Raw genomic sequence first — 19,633 nt, forward strand, 5'->3', positions numbered from 1 at the left:
ATTATTGCTGTTTCAACATATTTTCCCCTTAAACAGTATGAATATTGTTTAGATTATATATAGCTCCTAAACGTTTTTGTCATTATTGTCATGCATCTCACAAGGAGTTTGTAATATCTATTTTTCTACCAGAAGTGAGTGATATCTATTGCAAGTCTTCTCCTGCCCTGTGTGTCCACTTTCCTAAACATCAAATGTACCTCCACAAACAACCAGTAGATGCCGCTATGAGGAGTACGCCACTCTGCTGAAATCAGAAGAAATTAATAACAAGAATCTGGAGAATCACCAAAAACGTCTACAACCATCCTCTGATAATCACCACACTACACACCTCACAGACAATCACAGAAAAACATGGAAATGGAGAGAACTCACCACTGCTCAGAGTGTGGGAAGAGTTTTACTCAACAGAAAACACCAGTGCATTCACACTGGAGAGAAGCCGTATTATTGCTTGGAGTGTGGAAAGTGTTTTACTCAACAGTGTAGTCTCCAATCACACCAGCGCATTCACATAGGTGAGAAGTCGTATCACTGCTCAGAGTGTGGAAAGAGTTTTACTTGACAGAGTGGTCTCAGATCACACCAGCACATTCATACAGGAGTGAAGCCATATTACTGCTCAGAATGTGGAAAGAGTTTTATTCAGCGGAGTCATCTCCGCTGACACCAGTGCATTCACACAGGAGTGAAGCCATATTACTGCTCAGAATGTGGATAATGTTTTACTCGACAGAGTCATCTCCACGGACACCAGCGCATTCACACAGGAGAGAGGCCATTTTACTGCTCAGAGTGTGGGAAGAGTTTTTCTCAACAGAGCCATCTCCACAATCATCAGCGCATTTACACAGGAGAGAAGCCATATTACTGCTCAGAAATATGGGCAGAACTTCACTTATTTTAATATTTTTAAGAAACACAAATGCACTGCACTAGAAAGTTCATGAACTTTATTGGCTTGTCAAAGCAGCTAAAAATGAATAAGGGGCTGATTTAATGTTGATAACCCGACAAATACTGTTAAATTATATTAAATGCTGTTTAAATGTAAAATGTAATTCTGAAATGTTGAAATCTTGAAATAATGTTAAATGTTGTTAACGTCTGAAAAGTCATTTGTGGAGAGGCAGTTGAGGCTGGATGTGGTGAGGTAGGACATGCAGGCGATAGACGTCATGGAAGAATACGCAAAAGACCGAAAGAAATGATCAGCTGTGGTGAATCGAGCTGCCCCTCCAAAAAACAAATAAAGGTGGAGAAGGCAGTAGTCAAGCCTGCGCAGAAGATGACAGTCTGTTACACTAACAGGCATAGATGACTTGTTTCATGTGTGCTTCTTGTTTATAATTAATGCTAACAATTCACATAATATGGAGGTTAGACATATGGTAGAACTATAGTGTACAGTACACACATCAAATCTGTAAACATAAACCATAAGATTTTAAATCAAATACAGAATGAGTGAAAGCTGAGACTTTATGAGACCATCTAAATTTTCATAAAACATTTAATAGGGTAGGGGCATATGTTGTACAGAGGTTTACAATAACATGCCCCTTTAACAATCTGCTTGCCATGTGGCTTAGTTATGTTAATACTAGTTTATCTTCCTGTCAGAGTGGATTCTATATAGTATGAAAGGTTGTATATGCTGTAAATTAAAGGAGCAGTCAGTAAGTCATATCTTCCTTGTGTAGAACTGTTGTGTTATCATTTTATGGTTTATCTGTTAAGTACATGTGCAATAGCAACCAGATAAGGGAGATTTATTGTATACCCAGTAATAAGCCATTTAAGTTGGATGTATTTCGTTTCTCTGTATTTGTTTTTGTTATAGACAACACATCATTCAACTCTCAGTATGGGGGCAGAGTGATGGAATTGAACAGTATAGTGGTGTGGGTGTACATCTATATCACAAACTCCAATTCCCCAAATTATGAAACAAACACAACTCCAAGGCCAATTAATCTATCAGACACCGAGGCAAAATTCTATCACTTCTTGCTTATCCAGAACAAGTACAGATCTAAATGACCCCAACTGAGCCATACGAGGAGATGATGGGAAAAGATGGTTGCCCACTATAGAATCATTGTGACACAGAAGGTGGAGAGCAACATGCACTTTCTCCTTTACTGTCAAAGATACATACAAAACACTTTGTTTATATAGTTATATATCTTAGTTATATAGCTTTAGAAATGTTTTATACAGGATTCTCTTGGTTTGCTTGTATATAGATGTTTATGTATGTGTGTATTAGAAACATGTATGATAAACAGGTTTAATACTTTAGCAATACAATAGCATAATATTGTCATGCCAGTAAAGGTTCACGAATGGAACAGAAACCCTAAAAGGACAGCATATGTCATATACCTTTTATTCTCAGTATATTGCATAAAAGCCGAGACAAGGCAAGTTTATTTCTATAGCACCTTTCATGCACAGCAGCAATTCAAAGTGCTTAACAATACAAAAAAGCTTATTACAACCTGAGATCTATCACCTAAAGAAGGTCTTTGCCAAGAAATATAGTAAAATGTTACATGATTTATTAAAATTGAAATATTAAAAACAAGAATTGAAATAAACAAAACAAAGATTAAGAGAAATTAAACAGTTTAAGGAATTAAACTGAAAGGTTGAGAGAAATTAAAATAAAAATGCCTAAAATAAGGAGTATATAAAAAATCAAGAATTAAATAAAATAATAAAAATAAAGAAAGAAACTAGAAATAAAATGATGCTGCTTAAATGCAGTACCAGAGAATGCCACATGAACTGAAATAACAGTATCTAATCTGAGCGTAAAGCCAAATACGGATGTTTTTAACTTTGATTTAAAACCATCTAGTGTTAGAGCTCTTCTAATATCCTCTGATAGCTGGCAGAAATAGCATAGTAGCTAATTGCTGCCTCTTCGTGCTGTGTTTACCTCGGGCAAGACTAGCTGATTAGTTCCTGAGGACCTGAGAGTTCTACTCGGCTCATAACTCTGCAGCATATAATTATGCTGGTCCTACAACATTAAGCAATTTAAAGACCAGTACTGAAGTAAATTCTGTAGTGCACTGTAGAAATTGAAGTAGTGTACTGGTAGGCAGTGTGAGAACGTAAAAATGGGGGTGATTTGTTCTCTTCTTTTTCTCCTGGTGAGAACTCTAGCAGCTGCATTTTGAGTCAGTTGAAGCTGTTTGTCTTTTTTGGGTGTCCTATTAAGAAGTTATTACAGTAGTCAAGTCTGCTCTAGAGAAAAACATGGAAAGGTTTTTCTATATATGGTTTAGTCAAGAAATCTGATCTTGTTCATGTTCTTAAGATAAAATGCTGACTTAGTTACTGAATTTATGTGATTGATAAACTGAGGTCAGAGTCTATTAGTACATATAGGTTATGAAATAGAGTTTAGAGTCCAAGTAGACAGCTAGTCTGTGACTTTCATTAATTTCACCAAATATAATAATCTATGTTTTACCTTTATTCAGTTGCAGAAAGTCTTGGCCCATCCCATTCATGACGTGCTCATTGCACTGACAGAGAGTTACAGCGACCATAGTTGTCTGGGGAAAGGGCTACGTGAATCTGAGTGTCATCTGCATAGCTGTGCTACAACAGCCCAGAGAGTTTTAGGATTTGTCCAAGCTGAAGCTTTCAGAAACCTTATTTTCTAATTCAACAAAATAATTAACCTGCTTTGCACATATGAACTGAACCTACCTATAAGAAGTCTACAGCATGAAGCTGCACATAGATCAAACACTATTAGAACTGACAGCTTCCTTGATTCTGTGTTCAACGAATATCATTAATTAACTTGATTAGAGTAGTCTGAGTACTGTGAGTAGACTGAAATCCTGACTGAAATTTGTGTGAACAGCCATTTGCAGATAGGAACTCAGTAAGTTGTTTGAAAAAATTCTCAGTGATTTTCCCAATAAACAGTAGATCTGACTTAGGTCAGTAATTACTTAACATAGTTGCATCCAAGTTTTTATTTTTTAATAATAGCTTCATCATATCTGTAAATGCATCAATAAAATCTCCATTGTACTTTGAAAGCGTATAGACCATTACTAGTAATATTTTTGGCCTCCCTGTCAGAACTGCGTAAAATACTCAAAGGATATAAACATTGTACAAGCCCTTGTGTTCTTGCTCCCTGTCTTCTAGCCTCTGTTATGTTCGCTGTCCTGCCTTGTATTACATCTTCTATGTGGTTGTTTGTTTCTATGTGGCATGTTCATTTATTTTCCGGATTTTTGTGTTTAATTTTTTTGCGCATTATCATGTTTCCCCGGATTTGTTCTTGTTGGCTTTGTGACACTGGACTGTTACAACAAACCTGACATTTGAATTGCCCTTAATAAATCTTAATAAATCTTAATAAATCTCGTTAGCATCCATCTCACTGTCACTCTGCGTTACAAGCATATTGTAGCAATTCTGACAGCAGATATGTTCAGAAACCTGGAGCCATTTTATGATGTTTCTTTTGGTATCTAACAGGAATTGTATTGTTCCAGTATCTGGCACTAATCTTATATTATAAAATTATGAAATTTCAGCTTTTGGACTTTTTTACTTAAATTTAGCATGAGGGCAGAAAGTCCCAGAGATTATGCTATTTACAAAAAATATATGGTTTGGGAAACAATACTAAAATGATGGACCCTTCCGTTGGCTCAGAAAGGGAATCTCTTCAGTCACATGCCCTAGTTGAAGAGTCAATGCCTGCAGTAAAATCCCAGTGAGCACCTCATCACAGGTTAATCTTACCATTATGCACTCTGTTACACTTTTAACCACAGCATTGCAAAGGATGACAAAGACATTCTGAGTAGGATTTAGTTTGTAAAAGAGCTGGCTAGCTGGGGGTATGGGGCTTTATGAGTGTAGTGTGTGGTAGAATAAGGGTTTATGATGGCAGTGTGGGGGTGTATGTATGGTGTATTAGGGCAGTATGGGGTATGAGGCAGTATGAGGGTAACCTGGGGGTTTATGATGGCAGTTGGGGGTGTATGGTGGTTTAGGAGGTCAATGTGGGGGTATGGGGAAGTATTGGGGGGTCTAAAGGGGGTATGGGGCTGCGAGTTCTTTTCCCACTGAATTGTTATTGTAAAGTGACCTTGAGTTGGAGAAATGTACAATATAAATTAAAACTATTATTATTATTGTTGTTGTTGTTTTTGAGGGAGTATGCGGTATTATGGGGGTTTATGAGGTAATGCGGTAACATGGGGGCAGTATGGGCGTATGAGGGCAGTTTGGGGTGTATGAGGGTAGTATGGGTGTTTTTGAGGGCAGTGTGAGTGGTAAGGATGACAAGAACATTCTGAGGAGGATTCAGTTGGTACCAGAACTGGCTGCATGGATTAATAGCCTAATATCTGAACAGTTCTTCTCAGGAATGAGAGACAGAGAGTAATTACCTTATAAATATTTATTCTGCATGTCCAGCCCGAATGAACACATCTAATCTATCTGATCAGTTAGTTTATTCAAATGAGTGGATATGGTGCATTTTTTTAAGATTATATCTGAACTCCTAAGAAATCTAACTAGTGAAAACCGATGCTTTACCACATCTTTGTAGATAGATAGATAGATAGATAGATAGATAGATAGATAGATCGATAGATAGATGACACAAATGGAATAAAAAACATACATATACTGCAAATATTGTAAAAATGTACAAAAATAGATATAGTGCGATAATGTAAACATGCACTATGTGCTAATTGATGTACCATGTGTATTAGAAATTCAGAGAAGGAGTCTCTTCTCTAGCTGCACAGAAGTAAGTCATTGTATATAACTACTGCAGTGGGCAGGAATGATTCTTGTAGTGGACCTTACTGTAGCAGAGCTGAAGAAGCCTCTGACTGAACACTCATAGAAAGAAGAGACAGTGACCACTTTTCACAAGTACAGCTTCTTCATTTTTATGTTTGTCATCATTCAAATAACAAGCTACTCCCACCAGCCCCTGATGTCCCCTGCTGTAGCGCACCACACCTCCACCCCAGCCAACTACATCTCCATTGCCCTTGATGGACTTTCTTGTGTGGGATGGGTTTCGGACACGCACACATCATTGGGACCAGATTAGGACTTCTAGAAAACTGAACTAGACATTAATTGCTTTTTTTTTCTTTTCATTTTATTATTATTTAACTATTTTTCTCTTAAAATTGTTACTAATGAGGTGACCGTTGTCAGCCAGAGGAGGATGCTCCCCACCTTTGAGTCTTGATTCCTCTCAAGGTTTCTTCCTCATGCTCTAGGGAGTTTTTCCTTGCCACTGTCACCCTTGGCTTGCTTACTGGAGGCTTGGATTTAGACATTTGTAAAGCTGTTTTGTGAAAACATCTGTTGTAAAAAAAAGCGCTGTTAGTTTTTTTTTAATTACTTCTGTTTCAACATATTTTTATTTGACCTTACACAGTATAAATAGTATCAAACAGTTATTGTCATTATTGTTATGGATCTCACACTGAGTTTGTCTTTTATTCCTTCATGCTCTGTGTCTACTTTTCTATACAGCTCAAATTGACCTCCACAAACACAACCACCTTGGATGCCACCATGAGAAGTATGTCAACCTGCTGAAATCAGGAGAGATGAAATATGAGAATATGGCACCCAAAAGATTCCACAAATGTTCTCTGATAGTCTCCACAAAAAAATATAAATACACCAGATAAAACATACAGTAGTGAAAGAGCAGAGGAGAAGGGAATATTCTTGTTTTAATGTTTATGACTGATGAGTTCAGGGCAGTGCTCAAGATAATGATGTTTAGGTGTGATGAAGCCAGAAAGCTGTTCCATCACCATGTCACCTGCCAGACAGTAGCGATACCTGCTGCAACAGGTAGCGAAGCAACAAGTGGAATTACCTACGATCCGTGTTCCAAAAGAGTGAAAGCAAGAGCAGCTCCAACCCCTGTACAAGTCAGATGGGCCCATGACCATACAAGGGTAGGGGGGAGCTGCCAAAGAAGAACACCTGCGGAGAGAAAATGACTAAGTCAATAAATGTTCACGTTTAACGGTAAATATATTGATATAATGGCCATCGAACTGTGCACAGGATTGACATGGACACATTGTATTATATTGAAATAGATTTTATTGTTCTTCTGTAGAATCCCCTGCATATTGGTTTAGCCCTGGGTGGGGGGGTGGGGGGTGAAGATGATGAAGAACGGAAGTTTGGTAAGACAGGATCTAAGTCTAGCTTTGCCTGGTCCTAGAACCTCGTCCAGTGTTTATTAATAGGACTGTTGATTAATGCCTGAGGAGCATTAGAGTCCTATTGAACTGCTGTTTACTTTTCAAACCATTTATTTTCTTTTTTCCCTTTAATTTCACCATTTTACCAATAGATTGAGCACACTCTGGAGGTGTCCTGTACTTTTGGTGTGGTGAACCCTGTATGCCGTCCTTGCTGCAAAACCATGCTTAAATCCTGGAATTCCAGTGGATCATACCATCCGCCGATGGGAATCCTTACATAAGGCCACAACTGCATCCTGAAGAAGCTGCCTGAAATCTTACAAGCTACTTGTACTGTGATCAGACATCTTACATGCACACCACATGTATTACTTACTTTCAAGAAGTGCACTTACATACGGCATCTTTAAATTAAGTCCCATCATTCTAGTGTTCAGCTTGGTTTGAGATAAAGATGTAAAACTGTTTATATTTATCTATATTTAAGAGATCAATCTGTCTTATTAAATTAATCTTGTTTTAGTAAGAACAAACATTTCATTACTTTTGGAAATAATGTAAAAACTGTGTCTTAAAATCATATAATCTAATATTTTTATTTGAAAAGTTGTAGGTGCCCCCATGCATGTATGCAAGGTTATATTTGTTGACTTATACAGACTACACAGAAAGAGGGAAAAATGTTCTTAGTGGATGAATGCCAGAACACCAATATTTAAACCAGGCAGGCAAAAGACATCTACCTGGGGTCCTAGTGACCACAGCGACGTACGCTCCGAACTTCGCTCTACTGCGAAGACTACGGGACGGAACAAAACTTCCAAAGACACACAAGGGGAATATTGTGTCGCGGCAGAAGTTTAGTTAGCTACGTTTATCATTCATGTTTCTACCCTCCTGACAGTGATTTTTAGAAACGCTCGTACCATATGCGTTAAATAAACTCCCAGATAATAGTGCAATGAAGTTTAAAGGCACCTCGAAAACTACGTGCACATTAAGGTAAGTTAGGCCTAGTGTTTGGGAGGGCCCCGCGTAGCTACGCTATGGGTTTGTTCAAATTAATGCAATGTTATTATCTTTTCCCATCATATTCTGCAATGACGAACTGATAGCGTCTCCGGTTTATTACCCACTCTCTCGTACATGTATATGTTGTTGAATATACAGAAATTTCAGGTTTCGGCTCGTTCTGCTCATAAAGGATTTCGACTGTTGTAGCTAGCGTTGTCTGTGATAGAAAATAGTGACTCACCATTGTACAGCACAGAAAATAGTGACTCACCATTATACAGCACTGAAATTAGTGACTTACTCGCTGCTTTTTATTCGACGGCGGAAATTCTTATTTGTGAAGGGACTCGTGAATTCCTGTGGTGAATTTGTTGCGCACTTTGTTTGCTTTTACAGACATGGATGAAGTACTAATGAACATATGATCATAAATTAGTTAAGAACTTATTCTTCTTTTCATCCTAACATTGATGATTTAAAAACTGATTGATTAAAATCTAAAATACGCATTTTCTAAAATATAGGCTATAAATTCAACTAAGATTTAATACGTAGGTTATTGTTTACACTGATGTTGACTTAACAGTCTCTATGCTTATTGTTTATTGCACTTATCATTGTCTAAGATAAAGCTTATGTATTTTGTACTTCTAGGCATCTGCATTGATCCCTGTATTTCTACAGTATTCTAGTTCACCTGCTGTACTAGCTAGGATATATTCTATGAGTAAATGACATCACCTTTGTAAGTTGCTCTGGATAAGGCTGCCTGCTAAATGCTGTAAATATGAAATATATAAATTAATATCATTGTAATATGAAAAGATTTAAAGAATGTTTTTGGGCTGCATTTCTACTGTAAAGAGAATCTATTAGTCTGACTCTTGGTGGTTTTATACCTCAAAATAAATGAGAACATGGCACATTCAGTGATTTGTGGTCTGTGGTTATTAAAACAAACCTGAGTTGATGCATTTATGTGTACTGTTGCTGAATTTGTCATGTTCATAGTTGGGACACATACATGGTCTTGCATCTTACTTTTTATTGGTGACAAGGATCAGAGATGGACACACTGAACTGTTGGTATTTCCAGACTTATGATAAGAGCTGGTGATGACTAAATAGTGTTTAGTGTTTGCTCATTGTGTAACACAAAAAATAAAGATCTAGCAAAATGGGCAAAAGCAATGTATTCAAAACTCCTTGTGAACATGTGGGTTTCTTTTCAGTTAGTCAAGCAAAGCAACTGAAAGGCAAAACTGACTCTACCACTGGAAATTTCTGGGCACTACAGCATGGAGGGCTGCAGTGAGCAAAGAGGAGAATTTCTACTGGAGTTACACCTGTTATGTGACTCTGACGCATCCTGCACAAAGTCAGTAGGGACGGACCTCTCCATGGAGGATATTGGTAACCTACAAACAGAAGTCTGTGAACTGAGAAAAGTGATTGCAGTGCTGGAGAGAAAGTTAAATCAGAATCCAGAAAAACTTTCTAAGGTTTGTGGCTTTTTTGTGGCATTTTTTTAACTGAAGTAATTCAACATAAAGAAGGAAAATAAAATCGAGGATATTTTTTTCTTGTTTGTGTGTTCCATATATATATATATATATATATATATATATATATATATATATATATATATATATATATATATATATATATATATATATGTGTGTGTGTGTGTGTGTGTGTGTGTGTGTGTGTGTGTGTGTGTGTGTGTGTGTATATATATATACACACACACACATTATATATATATATATACACACACACATTATATATATATATATATATATATATATATATATATATATATATATAAAATTACACACACTGCATCTTCGAGGAAGGAATGTGGTCGGAAAAAAATCTTGATTGATCATGATCAGTGATCACTTAAACGTGTGGTGAAATCAAATCGTAGAAAAACCAACAGTAGGACTCGGGTATGTTTAATAGTGAAAGTAAGAGCATTTCCACATGCACAATGCAAAGGGAACTCAAGGAATTGGGACTAAACAGCTTTGTAGCCTTAAGAAAATCACTTGTCAGTGAGGCTAACCGGCAAAAACGGCTTCAATTTGCTAGGGAGCATAAAGATTGGACTCTGGAGCAATGGAAGAAGATAATGTCGTCTGATGAGTCCAGATTTACCCTGTTCCAGAGTGATGGGTGCCTCAGGGTAAGAAGAGAGGTAGCTGAAGTGATGCACCCATCATGCCTAGTGCCTACCGTACAAGCCTCTGGGGGCAGTGCTATGATCTGGGGTTGCTGCAGTTGGTCAGGTCTAGGTTCAGCAAAGTTATGTGCCCAAAGAATGAGGTCAGCTGACTACCTGAATATACTGAATGACCACCTTATTCCATCAATGGATTTTTTTTCTTCCCTGATGGCACAGGCATATTCCAAGATGACAATGCCAGGATTCATCATGCTTTGTGAAAGAGTGGTTCAGGGAGCATCATTTTCATACATGGATTGGCCACCACAAAGTCCAGACCTGAACCCCATTGAGAATCTTTGTGATGTGCTGGAGAAGACTTTACGCAGTGCTCCAAATCTCCCATCATCAATACAAGATCTGGGGGGGGGGGGGATTAATGCAACTGGACAGAAATAAATGTGACATTGCAGAAGATTGTGGAAAGGATGCCACACTGAATGCATGCCATATTCAAAGCTAAAGGCAGTCCAAGGAAATATTAGTCTGTGACCTTTTTTTTTTGGCTAGGCAGTGTATAACGTATATAACAAAGTATGCAAAAAAAACCGAAGTATTGTTGAAATCCTTCAGATGGTTAGGAATCATGTTTGATTGAGATGTGTTTTTAAAATTTTCAAGTGCAGTTTTGTGTGTGGATTCAGTTACTTAACTGACTCCAGTACTTAAAATTATATTAGTCCTAGTTGCTCTTTTTGTGATTCTGTTTTTGTGATTTTTTTTTCATAGGAGGATGTTCCCACTTGGAGTTCTGTCTATAAAACTGAACTAAACTGCACAGAAACACAAGACTCTGATCACAGTGGTGAAGACCAGCATATACCACAGGACATGGAGAATGTACCCAATCAGTCTCCGGTGTGTAAAACTGAACCAAACCCCACAGTCACACTGGAACCTGACTGTAACACTCTTAACCTGCACACACTGCAGAACATGGAGGATGAACCCAGTCAGTCTTCTGTTTGTGGACCTGAACAGGCCTCTGTTGCCGCACTGGAGTCTGTATGTGACCATGAGAATCAGTCCACACTGCAGGAGGATGTACCTAGTCTCTCTCTACACTGTTATAGTGACCCAAACCCTACAGAGTCCCTGGACTCTGACTGTGATGGAGGAGACCAGCACACAATGCAGTCTCCATTAAAGACATGTTCGGTTAGACTTGTGGACTGCAGGAAAATTCTGGAGCTGAATGGAAACATCATAGCACAGAGAGACCAGAGTGGTGGTGATGATGCTGAATGTGCTGGGGATGATGATGATGATGATGAGGGTGACTGTGGTGATGGTGATGATGATGGTGATGATTTTGTTCCTTCAGGTAAGCCTGTCTTAGAAATATGAGATGTACTGCAGATTTTCTTGTCATCCTATTGTCTTCTCTGACATTTTTAATTCTGACCTTTTGCTTCAAAAAAGTACATTGCCCTTTGTTCTTGCATTACTGGTACAGAAGCAAAAACTGCAACTTTTTTTTTAATGTATTTTATTTGTTTTACGTAGCAGAGTGCCATGGGGTAGGAGTCAGATATTGGGCCTTGAAGGAGTAAGACTTTTTGTTTGATCAAACAGCCCTGCTAGACCCTGCACTGACCTACACATGCACATAAGTCACGTGGCAAAACAAAACTGATTTCAGCTCATCTGGTGCTGTATGGACAATCAGCTTTACATTGGTTTGTTTATATTAACTATATGGCTAATCAGCTTTACGTTTAGTTTACATCCTGGTAGCTTTCAGGCAGGATCACTGATGAATAATAATAATAATTCTAATTGAAGTTCAACTATACATTTGTTCTTGCAGGTCTTTTCACACAAGTATGAATAATTTTTGCCAAAAATCTGGCTGTCAGATCTAGTTAGAGCTTGTCTTTGTTTATTGTGCCCTTACTACTTTATTATTGGATAACAGATACGCTTTTAAACACCTTATATTTAAACACTTCTTCTTGATTATTGTAGGCATTGTTTTGAATAGGAATGAATTTGCATTGGTCTTGAAAATATTATTATTAAAAATAATGTAAATGTGTACTATGAATTTGATTATAGCCTTTAATTTTAAAAGTTTGACTTTTTTCCACATAACTTATACAATTTTATAATAATACAATAATATAATAGGTTATACAATACCTATTGTTAAATATAGTATTTGTGTTTAGAAATGTATGTAACATTTTATTTATTTTCCTTTTCTTTCAGGTGTAAACAGAACGTCTTCTAAATGCAGTGGGTCCTTTCCGTCCAAGGAGCTAAATCATGTGAAAAGGAAGTACACTAAATATGGATTAAAACCCTTCACCTGCACAGAGTGTGAGAAAAGATTTTCCACACAGAGTTATCTGAAAACACACATGATGAAACACACCGGAGAGAAGACCTTCCACTGTAACGAGTGTGGGAAGAATTACAGTACTAAAGGCAATCTCAAAGTTCACCAAAGTTTACATGCAAGAAGAGAGACATACAGGTGCTCCCCCTGTGCGAAGGTCTTCACTAAGCTCACTGTCTTTAAAGCACACCAGGCGAGGCATGGTGAAAAGCCCTTCGACTGCAGCGTGTGCGGGAAACGTTTCAGCTGTAAAGGGAATCTTAAGGCACATCTGAGAGTTCACACAGGGGAAAAACCTTACCAGTGTTCCTATTGTGACAGGAGCTTCAGTTACAAAACCCACTGTATGAACCATGTACGCTCACACACAAACGAGAGGCCATACCAGTGCTCGTTCTGTGAGAAAACGTTTTGCAGATCCCATGGTTTAAAAGCACATGAAGAATTACACACTGCAGAAAAGCCTCACAAGTGCTCTCACTGTGGGAAGAGTTTTAAAGTAATGAGGTATTTACTGTGTCACCAGAGAATACACACAGGGGAGAAGCCTTACCTCTGTGCTCAGTGTGGGAAAACATTCACGTGGTTGAAGGACTGCTTAACGCATCAGAGAATACACACTGGCGAAAGGCCGTACATGTGCGCTACATGTGGAAAAAGGTTCAATAAACCTTACAGTCTTAGTGTGCATAAAAGAGTTCATACTGGAGATAGGCCTTACAAATGCTCTCAGTGTGAGAAAACCTTTGCTAGGCTGGACACTTTAAAAACCCACCAGAGGAAGCATTCTGGGGAGAAGCCTTACCGCTGTACAGTGTGTTCAGAGACCTTTGCCTACCTGGGCAGTTTTCACTCTCACAAGAAAAAACACATGAGGTGCACTGCCCTCAGCTAAGGCTAGGTGGCAGTGTTCTCTGGGTGGGCATGGATTGGTGAAATAGTGGGTTTTGTTTTCAGTTTCTTGCACAACTCTGGCTTGACTTGTGCAACTTCCCTGCTTGTCTGTTTAAAAGGCAAAACGAGCTTTGTTTTCTTTCTCTCAGATCCTGAAGGACTTGGCTGGCCATGCTTCTTCATGGCGCCTGAGCCATTTGTGTTTCTGGTCCTCTCATACACTGGGGCCATTAAGGCTTTTTGTTGGTAAACAAAATTACCATGTAGTGATTTATAATAATGAAAATTTTTTTTTTAAAATTTACTCATCCACTTCATTTATAAGGCATTTTAAAAAATAGGTTTACAAGCTGCCTTGCAGAAAACATGTAATGGAAATAGAATACAAATCGATCTGAATAAGTAAAAACAAAATGTAAAGCAAAGGATAAAAGTGCAGCAGTTACAGGTTAATTACAGGCTAATTAAAACACTAATCATAGCAGAGAGAGATCTTTACTGTCCTCTTAAATGCACTTATAGCAGCCCTCATGTGATTAGGAAGGAAACTGCACAGAGTAGGGCAATTGTAAGAAAATACTTCCCCTACTCTCTGTAGGCAGGTAGGTGGTATGACTGGCATATTTCTCTTATAAAGCCAAACCTTGATTGGAACCTAAGAATCAGTTTATTGTGATGTTGAGACACCATGCTGTTGGGAGGATGTCACAGAACTTGGACGTATTTCTAAAGGGGTAGAATGCCATTTTGCAAACATTACTTCATGCCCTTAGGTTCGTAAAGATAATGACATTGTCGAAAGTAACTGCTGATTTTTGAGTTTTTAGCATTCAATGATATGGTCTCTACACGTGACAGTGTAACATTTCTCAATGCACTAGTAGAGGATAATTTGATTTCCTCTAGTAAATAAAGGAGATGATCGGCCATCGAGGTCCAGTAGCTGTAGATGTACATGGTTGCGCATCATCAGCATCCTGCTAAAAAGAAATGTGTATTCTCATTAACCTGACTAACAAGAGATTTCATCCCTTGATGGAACACAGAGACTTCACAGGAAGAAAACATGTCACTGATGAATAAGTTCCAAATGCAGATTAATATTCATAACCCACAGGTAGGCTTAGAACCAAATTAAAATATTTGTTCTAGTCCTGTACAAAACTTATCATTCTGCCTTTTTCCTGTGCAAGCCAAAGTGTGTCTCCTTGAAGTCCTTGTAGCCTAGTTTAAGGGGTTTCAACCTTTCTGGACAGGCAACCCCTTCCGTTGTGTACTTTGAACCCCCAACTACATTCACCCTCATGCAAAACTGAGAAAACTCTTGATAAGCTAAAAATAATATAACGTTCTGCATGTCGTACATATGATTCACTTTTGCTGATTTAAATATATACTATAAAAAGATAATTGTACCTTATTCTGTGTGACAGCTGAGCCTGTTTCTGCAAGCAGATCATAGGAATTGAAATGTCACTGTGGTTTAGCCAGTTGTCCATTTCTGAGTAGCCAGCAATGGCTACTCTGTCCGCTAGCTTGTCTTTGAATGTCAGATGCTTGGTGTTTGTGCCTTACTAATTTCACAGGTTTGAAACCTTTGCAAGTACCTCTGATCATAACACATTGGGTATTGTTCTTCATTTAGTATGATGCATGTAAATCCATATTTTATTTACCTTTCATCATCCTATCTGCATTTTGATGCAGTCTTTGTTTTTTCCACTCTCTTAAACCAATTTATTCCCCCCCCACACACACCTGAGGTGCCTAGCCCTAATCGCTAGGTGTATGCACAACACAATGTGACAATTTTAGTAAATTCGTAATCATCGTATATGTGTTTTAAGATCCTTTCCTTGTTTCATTGCTAAATGATATTGGTCGAGCAATAAAGGCTCCCCTTTCTATTGTGTTACTGGTTCACAAGCCTGTGCCCATGACTCACGGTCAGTGGTGAAAGAAATGACACAGCTGTTCATGATCCACTGGAATTGATTCCTGAAGCTGGCACATTCAGGGCTTCATACATTAGCGACAGCCTTTCAAGATGATGACATAGCAGGAGTCTTTGTACTAGTAGGTTCTTGTAGGCTGTCCTTATTTTTTGTTGAAGACTCTAGAAATGATTAATTGCTGGTCATGTGGCAAAACGTATCTATCACCACAAAACATAACTAGTTTGCTTGATAAAAAAAATGTAGGTAATGAAAAGGTTGTTGAGTGAATTCTGATAAACATGCACAAGAAGATTAAAACACTTTTTTTAAGACGTGCTTCGTGAAAGGCTATTGGTTTGGTTTCTCTGAAAAAACAAGGGTGAATTTTTTTAAAGGCATTCTAAGGAGGGTGACCATAAGTTAATTAAAACAAAATAATCATACATTTCTTGGAACAATTTCTGGTTGGACCTGCCTGTTGTTACTGCCGTTCCACTGCCCTTGCAGGTGCAGTTGCTCTCGCCACTGCTACTTTACCCTGCACACTAATCGTGACTGGATCGCTGTATCACCACTGCTGCTCTGTGTTTTGACTGACTCTGACCTCTCTCTTCTACTTTTTGAATGACGCAGCTCTTAATCTCTTTGGCCTTGCCATTAGCTGTCTTTTCCGGACCCCGTCCATTCTCAGTACTGTCCAAAGCCTCTTGTTTAATCCACACTACTTGACCTACACTGCTGCTGAACTAAGGAAATTTAATTTATACCACCTCCCTGAAGCTGCTGCTGCTGCTGCAGCTGCCAGTAGAGCTGGCATACAGTGCCGATGCCGTGTTGGGGCTCAAGGCAATAGAACGTTTTCGTTCTGGACCAGAACTCTTCCAGCTCTACATACCTCACATTCTGTATGTCGTACTGCTAATCTGTATAATTTGCATTCTCTTGCTCCCTCGTTTCCTGGCACCTCTTTTGCATTGTTGAATGTTCACTCTCTTTCTAGCAAATCATCTGCACTTCAAGAATTTATACTGGTAAATAATATTGATATGTGTTTCTTTGCTAAAATATGGCAACAAGTGGGTGATTTTTTATGCCCTTTATCAGGCAACCCCAACCAACTTCAAGTTCATCTGCAATCCTCACTCGACTGAGGGTGGAGGTGGTGTGGCTGTAATTTTCAATCATTAGATCAATATTACAGAAGTCAGGCCTATATCCATTACATCTTTTAATCCAAAATGACCTAGTTCTATAACTACTCTGCTACTCTATCATCTACAGAACCTAATGCATCATTCCTTATGTTCTCAAGGTTGTTTGAAGTTGAATTTAATATTCATATAAATGAGTTTCCAGCTCATACAACATGTAGATTTTCCCACTCAAAGATCACACTCTTGACTTAGCCTGTTCTTCCTCTTTGCCTGTTTTGGATCTCTGTCCTCTACTATTTCCACTCTGATCACAGGATTACTATGTTCACAGCTCCTCTGGCTATTCCTCATCACTCTAATCAAAAGATGAATCTTCTTCTGTAAGACTCGTTCTATTGATCTTCTTATATTTAACCATTCTATTTATGCTGCCTTGCCAGTTGAATCTGCTTTCCTCTGAGGAACATGCCACTGAGTCCCTCAATTCACTAGCCCCTTTTAAAATTTAAAAAGGTGACCTATTCATTGTGTACATGCTTCCTTTAGGACACTTTAACCTCGACTTCCACCGCTATGCGGTGCACTAACTCAATTAAAAATCCACCTCAATTACAAACCTGTCTGTCAGAAATCAGGAAATGGATGAAGAGCAATTTTCTCATGCTAAATAGTGATAAGACTGAACTCATGCGAATCGGTTCTAAATCAATTCTCAAAAAAGCTGATTCTCTCTCTCTCACTCTCTATTGACAATACAGTTGTATCTCCTGCCCTCTAGTTTGAAATCTGGGTGTCATCCTTGATTCCAATCTTTCATTCAGTGCCCACACCAACTCTGTAGTTAAAATGTCTTTTTTCCATCTGTGTAACATTGCTAAAATTAGGTCATCCCTCTCTCAATCTGCTGTAGAAATTCATTCATGCTTCCATCTCTAGCCTCTTGGACTACTGCAGCTGTTCTATTCAACATTAGCTTTTCCTCTGTTCACAGGCTTCAGATGGTTCAGAAATCTTCTCCCTGCCTTCTCACCCATACTGGCTCTCACCATCACATCACACCCATTTTCCAGCATCTTCACTGGCTTCCTGTAAAATAACGTATTCAATTCAGAATACTCCTATTCACCTAAAAAGCTCGAAATAACCTGTTCATAGCAGTCTGATCTTCTCCTTCCTTACAAACCCATTCACACTCAGATCTTCCTCATCCAGGCTGCAGACTGTTCCTTCCTCCAGCCTACACGGCGATGGTGATTGTGCCATTTGCAGATGTGCTCATCCACTCTGGAACTCTCTTCCCCTTCTGGTCCAGCAGGCTGCCACTCTCTCTATTCAAGTCTAACCTTAAAAATCTCTCTTCCCTTGCCTATAATATTTCTCAATCCTAACCTCTTTCATCAGCTCTTGTCCATGTCCTGTAAGTGCCATCTGTAAATGTAATGGATACTGGATATGTTGTCCTATCAGTGTCTCTTCTTTTGTACTGACTATTGTAAGCATCTTTGGGACCTTCAAAATCACAATACAATGTATTATTATTATTATTATTATTATTATTACTATTACTATTATTATTATTACAAGATTATTGCAAGATTACCAGTAAATAGTTATCAATTGTGTTTGATGTGCATAAGGTAAGCAACATGTAATAAAGATAATTATGATAAATAATGATCAAAATAACAGAAGCAAACACATTTTGAAGATTACACTAAGACAACCAGTCATTACATGATCTTATTACACTATTTAAGGTCATAGTGAACACCATGTTAAATGGTCATTACTTTGTAGAGCTTATATCTTTGGGAAAATAAGTATACAGTACTGTATAAAAGTCTTAGGTCATCATTAGACTTCTTTTTTTAGCAATGGTATAATTGTTTAGCTGTCACTTTATTAAGATACAAACAGAAAGTACAGGAAATATACACACAATTTTAAAGAAATTCTGAATAAAATGGCTTCTACAGGCAAAAGTCAGTATTTAGTATGACCTGCCTTGGCAGCAAAGTAAGTATTTTGAAATATTTTGGGGGAAATAATATTCTGGTAGACCATAGATTCATAATTTCTCCGGGCTATATGGCACTATGACAAGAATAGATTTATTATATATATAAATATATAGATATGGATATACAGATCTGGAAAAAAATGAAAGACCACTACAAAATTATCAGTTTTACAAAATTTCTCTAGTTTTACAATTGATGGGTATGTGTTTGACCAGGCTGAGCAGCTTTGTTTTATTCTATAAACTACTGGCAACATTTCTTCCAAATTCCAGATAAAAATTTTGTATTTTAGAGCATGTTTTAAATGAAAATGACTAATGGTCAAAATAACAAACAGTTACAGAAATAATGCAAAGAAAACAAGCACATATTCATTTATAAACAACACTACTAATATTTCAACTTGGGCTGAGTCAAGAAATCAATATTTGGTGAAATAACCCTGATTTTTAATCACAGCTTTCATGCGTCTTGGCATGCTTTCCACCAGTCTTTCACATTGCTGTTGGGTAACTTTATGCCACTCCTGGCACAGAAATTCCAGGAACTCAGCTTTGTTTGATGGCTTGTGACCATCCATCTTCCTCTTGATCACATTCCAGAGGTTTTCACTGCGGTTCAGATCTGGAGATTAGGCTGGCTATGATAGGGTCTTGATCTAGTGGTCCCTCATCCACAATTTGTTTGACCTGGCTGTGTGACATGGAGCATTGTCCTGTTGAAAAAACCAGTCATCAGCATTGGGGAACATCGTCAGAGCAGAAAGAAGCAAGTTTTCTTCCAGCACAG

General features: G+C 38.1%; 1 protein-coding gene and 1 long non-coding RNA gene across 8 annotated transcripts; one reads left to right on the plus strand and one right to left on the minus strand.

The window, feature by feature from the left end:
- Positions 1-5,955: 5,955 nt before the first annotated feature.
- On the minus strand, positions 5,956-7,021 carry LOC113591577 (uncharacterized). The gene is made up of 3 exons (XR_003412210.3): positions 6,917-7,021; positions 6,511-6,623; positions 5,956-6,387 (listed from the first exon to the last, which is right to left on the minus strand). It is a non-coding gene; the product is annotated as an uncharacterized LOC113591577 (long non-coding RNA).
- A 1,006-nt stretch (positions 7,022-8,027) lies between these two features.
- On the plus strand, positions 8,028-16,001 carry LOC113591575 (uncharacterized). 7 transcript variants are annotated; one of them, XR_014118253.1, is made up of 5 exons: positions 8,028-8,258; positions 9,503-9,772; positions 11,227-11,821; positions 12,004-12,176; positions 12,709-12,847. XR_014118253.1 is itself a non-coding variant. In XM_081701374.1 (5 exons), exons 2-5 carry the CDS (start codon positions 9,569-9,571, stop codon positions 12,728-12,730), a joined length of 864 nt encoding a protein of 287 aa, XP_081557500.1. In that variant the 5' UTR covers positions 8,028-8,258; positions 9,503-9,568; the 3' UTR covers positions 12,731-12,863. The 7 variants fall into 7 exon arrangements, 5 of the variants coding, with proteins under 5 accessions (XP_081557500.1, XP_081557501.1, XP_026887930.2 ...); XR_014118254.1 differs by having other exon boundaries at positions 12,007-12,176; XM_081701374.1 differs by having other exon boundaries at positions 12,004-12,046; positions 12,709-12,863.
- The last annotated feature ends 3,632 nt before the right edge of the window (positions 16,002-19,633 follow it).

The sequence above is a fragment of the Electrophorus electricus genome, chromosome 18 (assembly GCF_041902795.1).
Source record: "Electrophorus electricus isolate QZ-2024a chromosome 18, ASM4190279v1, whole genome shotgun sequence".
Lineage (NCBI taxonomy): Eukaryota > Metazoa > Chordata > Actinopteri > Gymnotiformes > Gymnotidae > Electrophorus > Electrophorus electricus.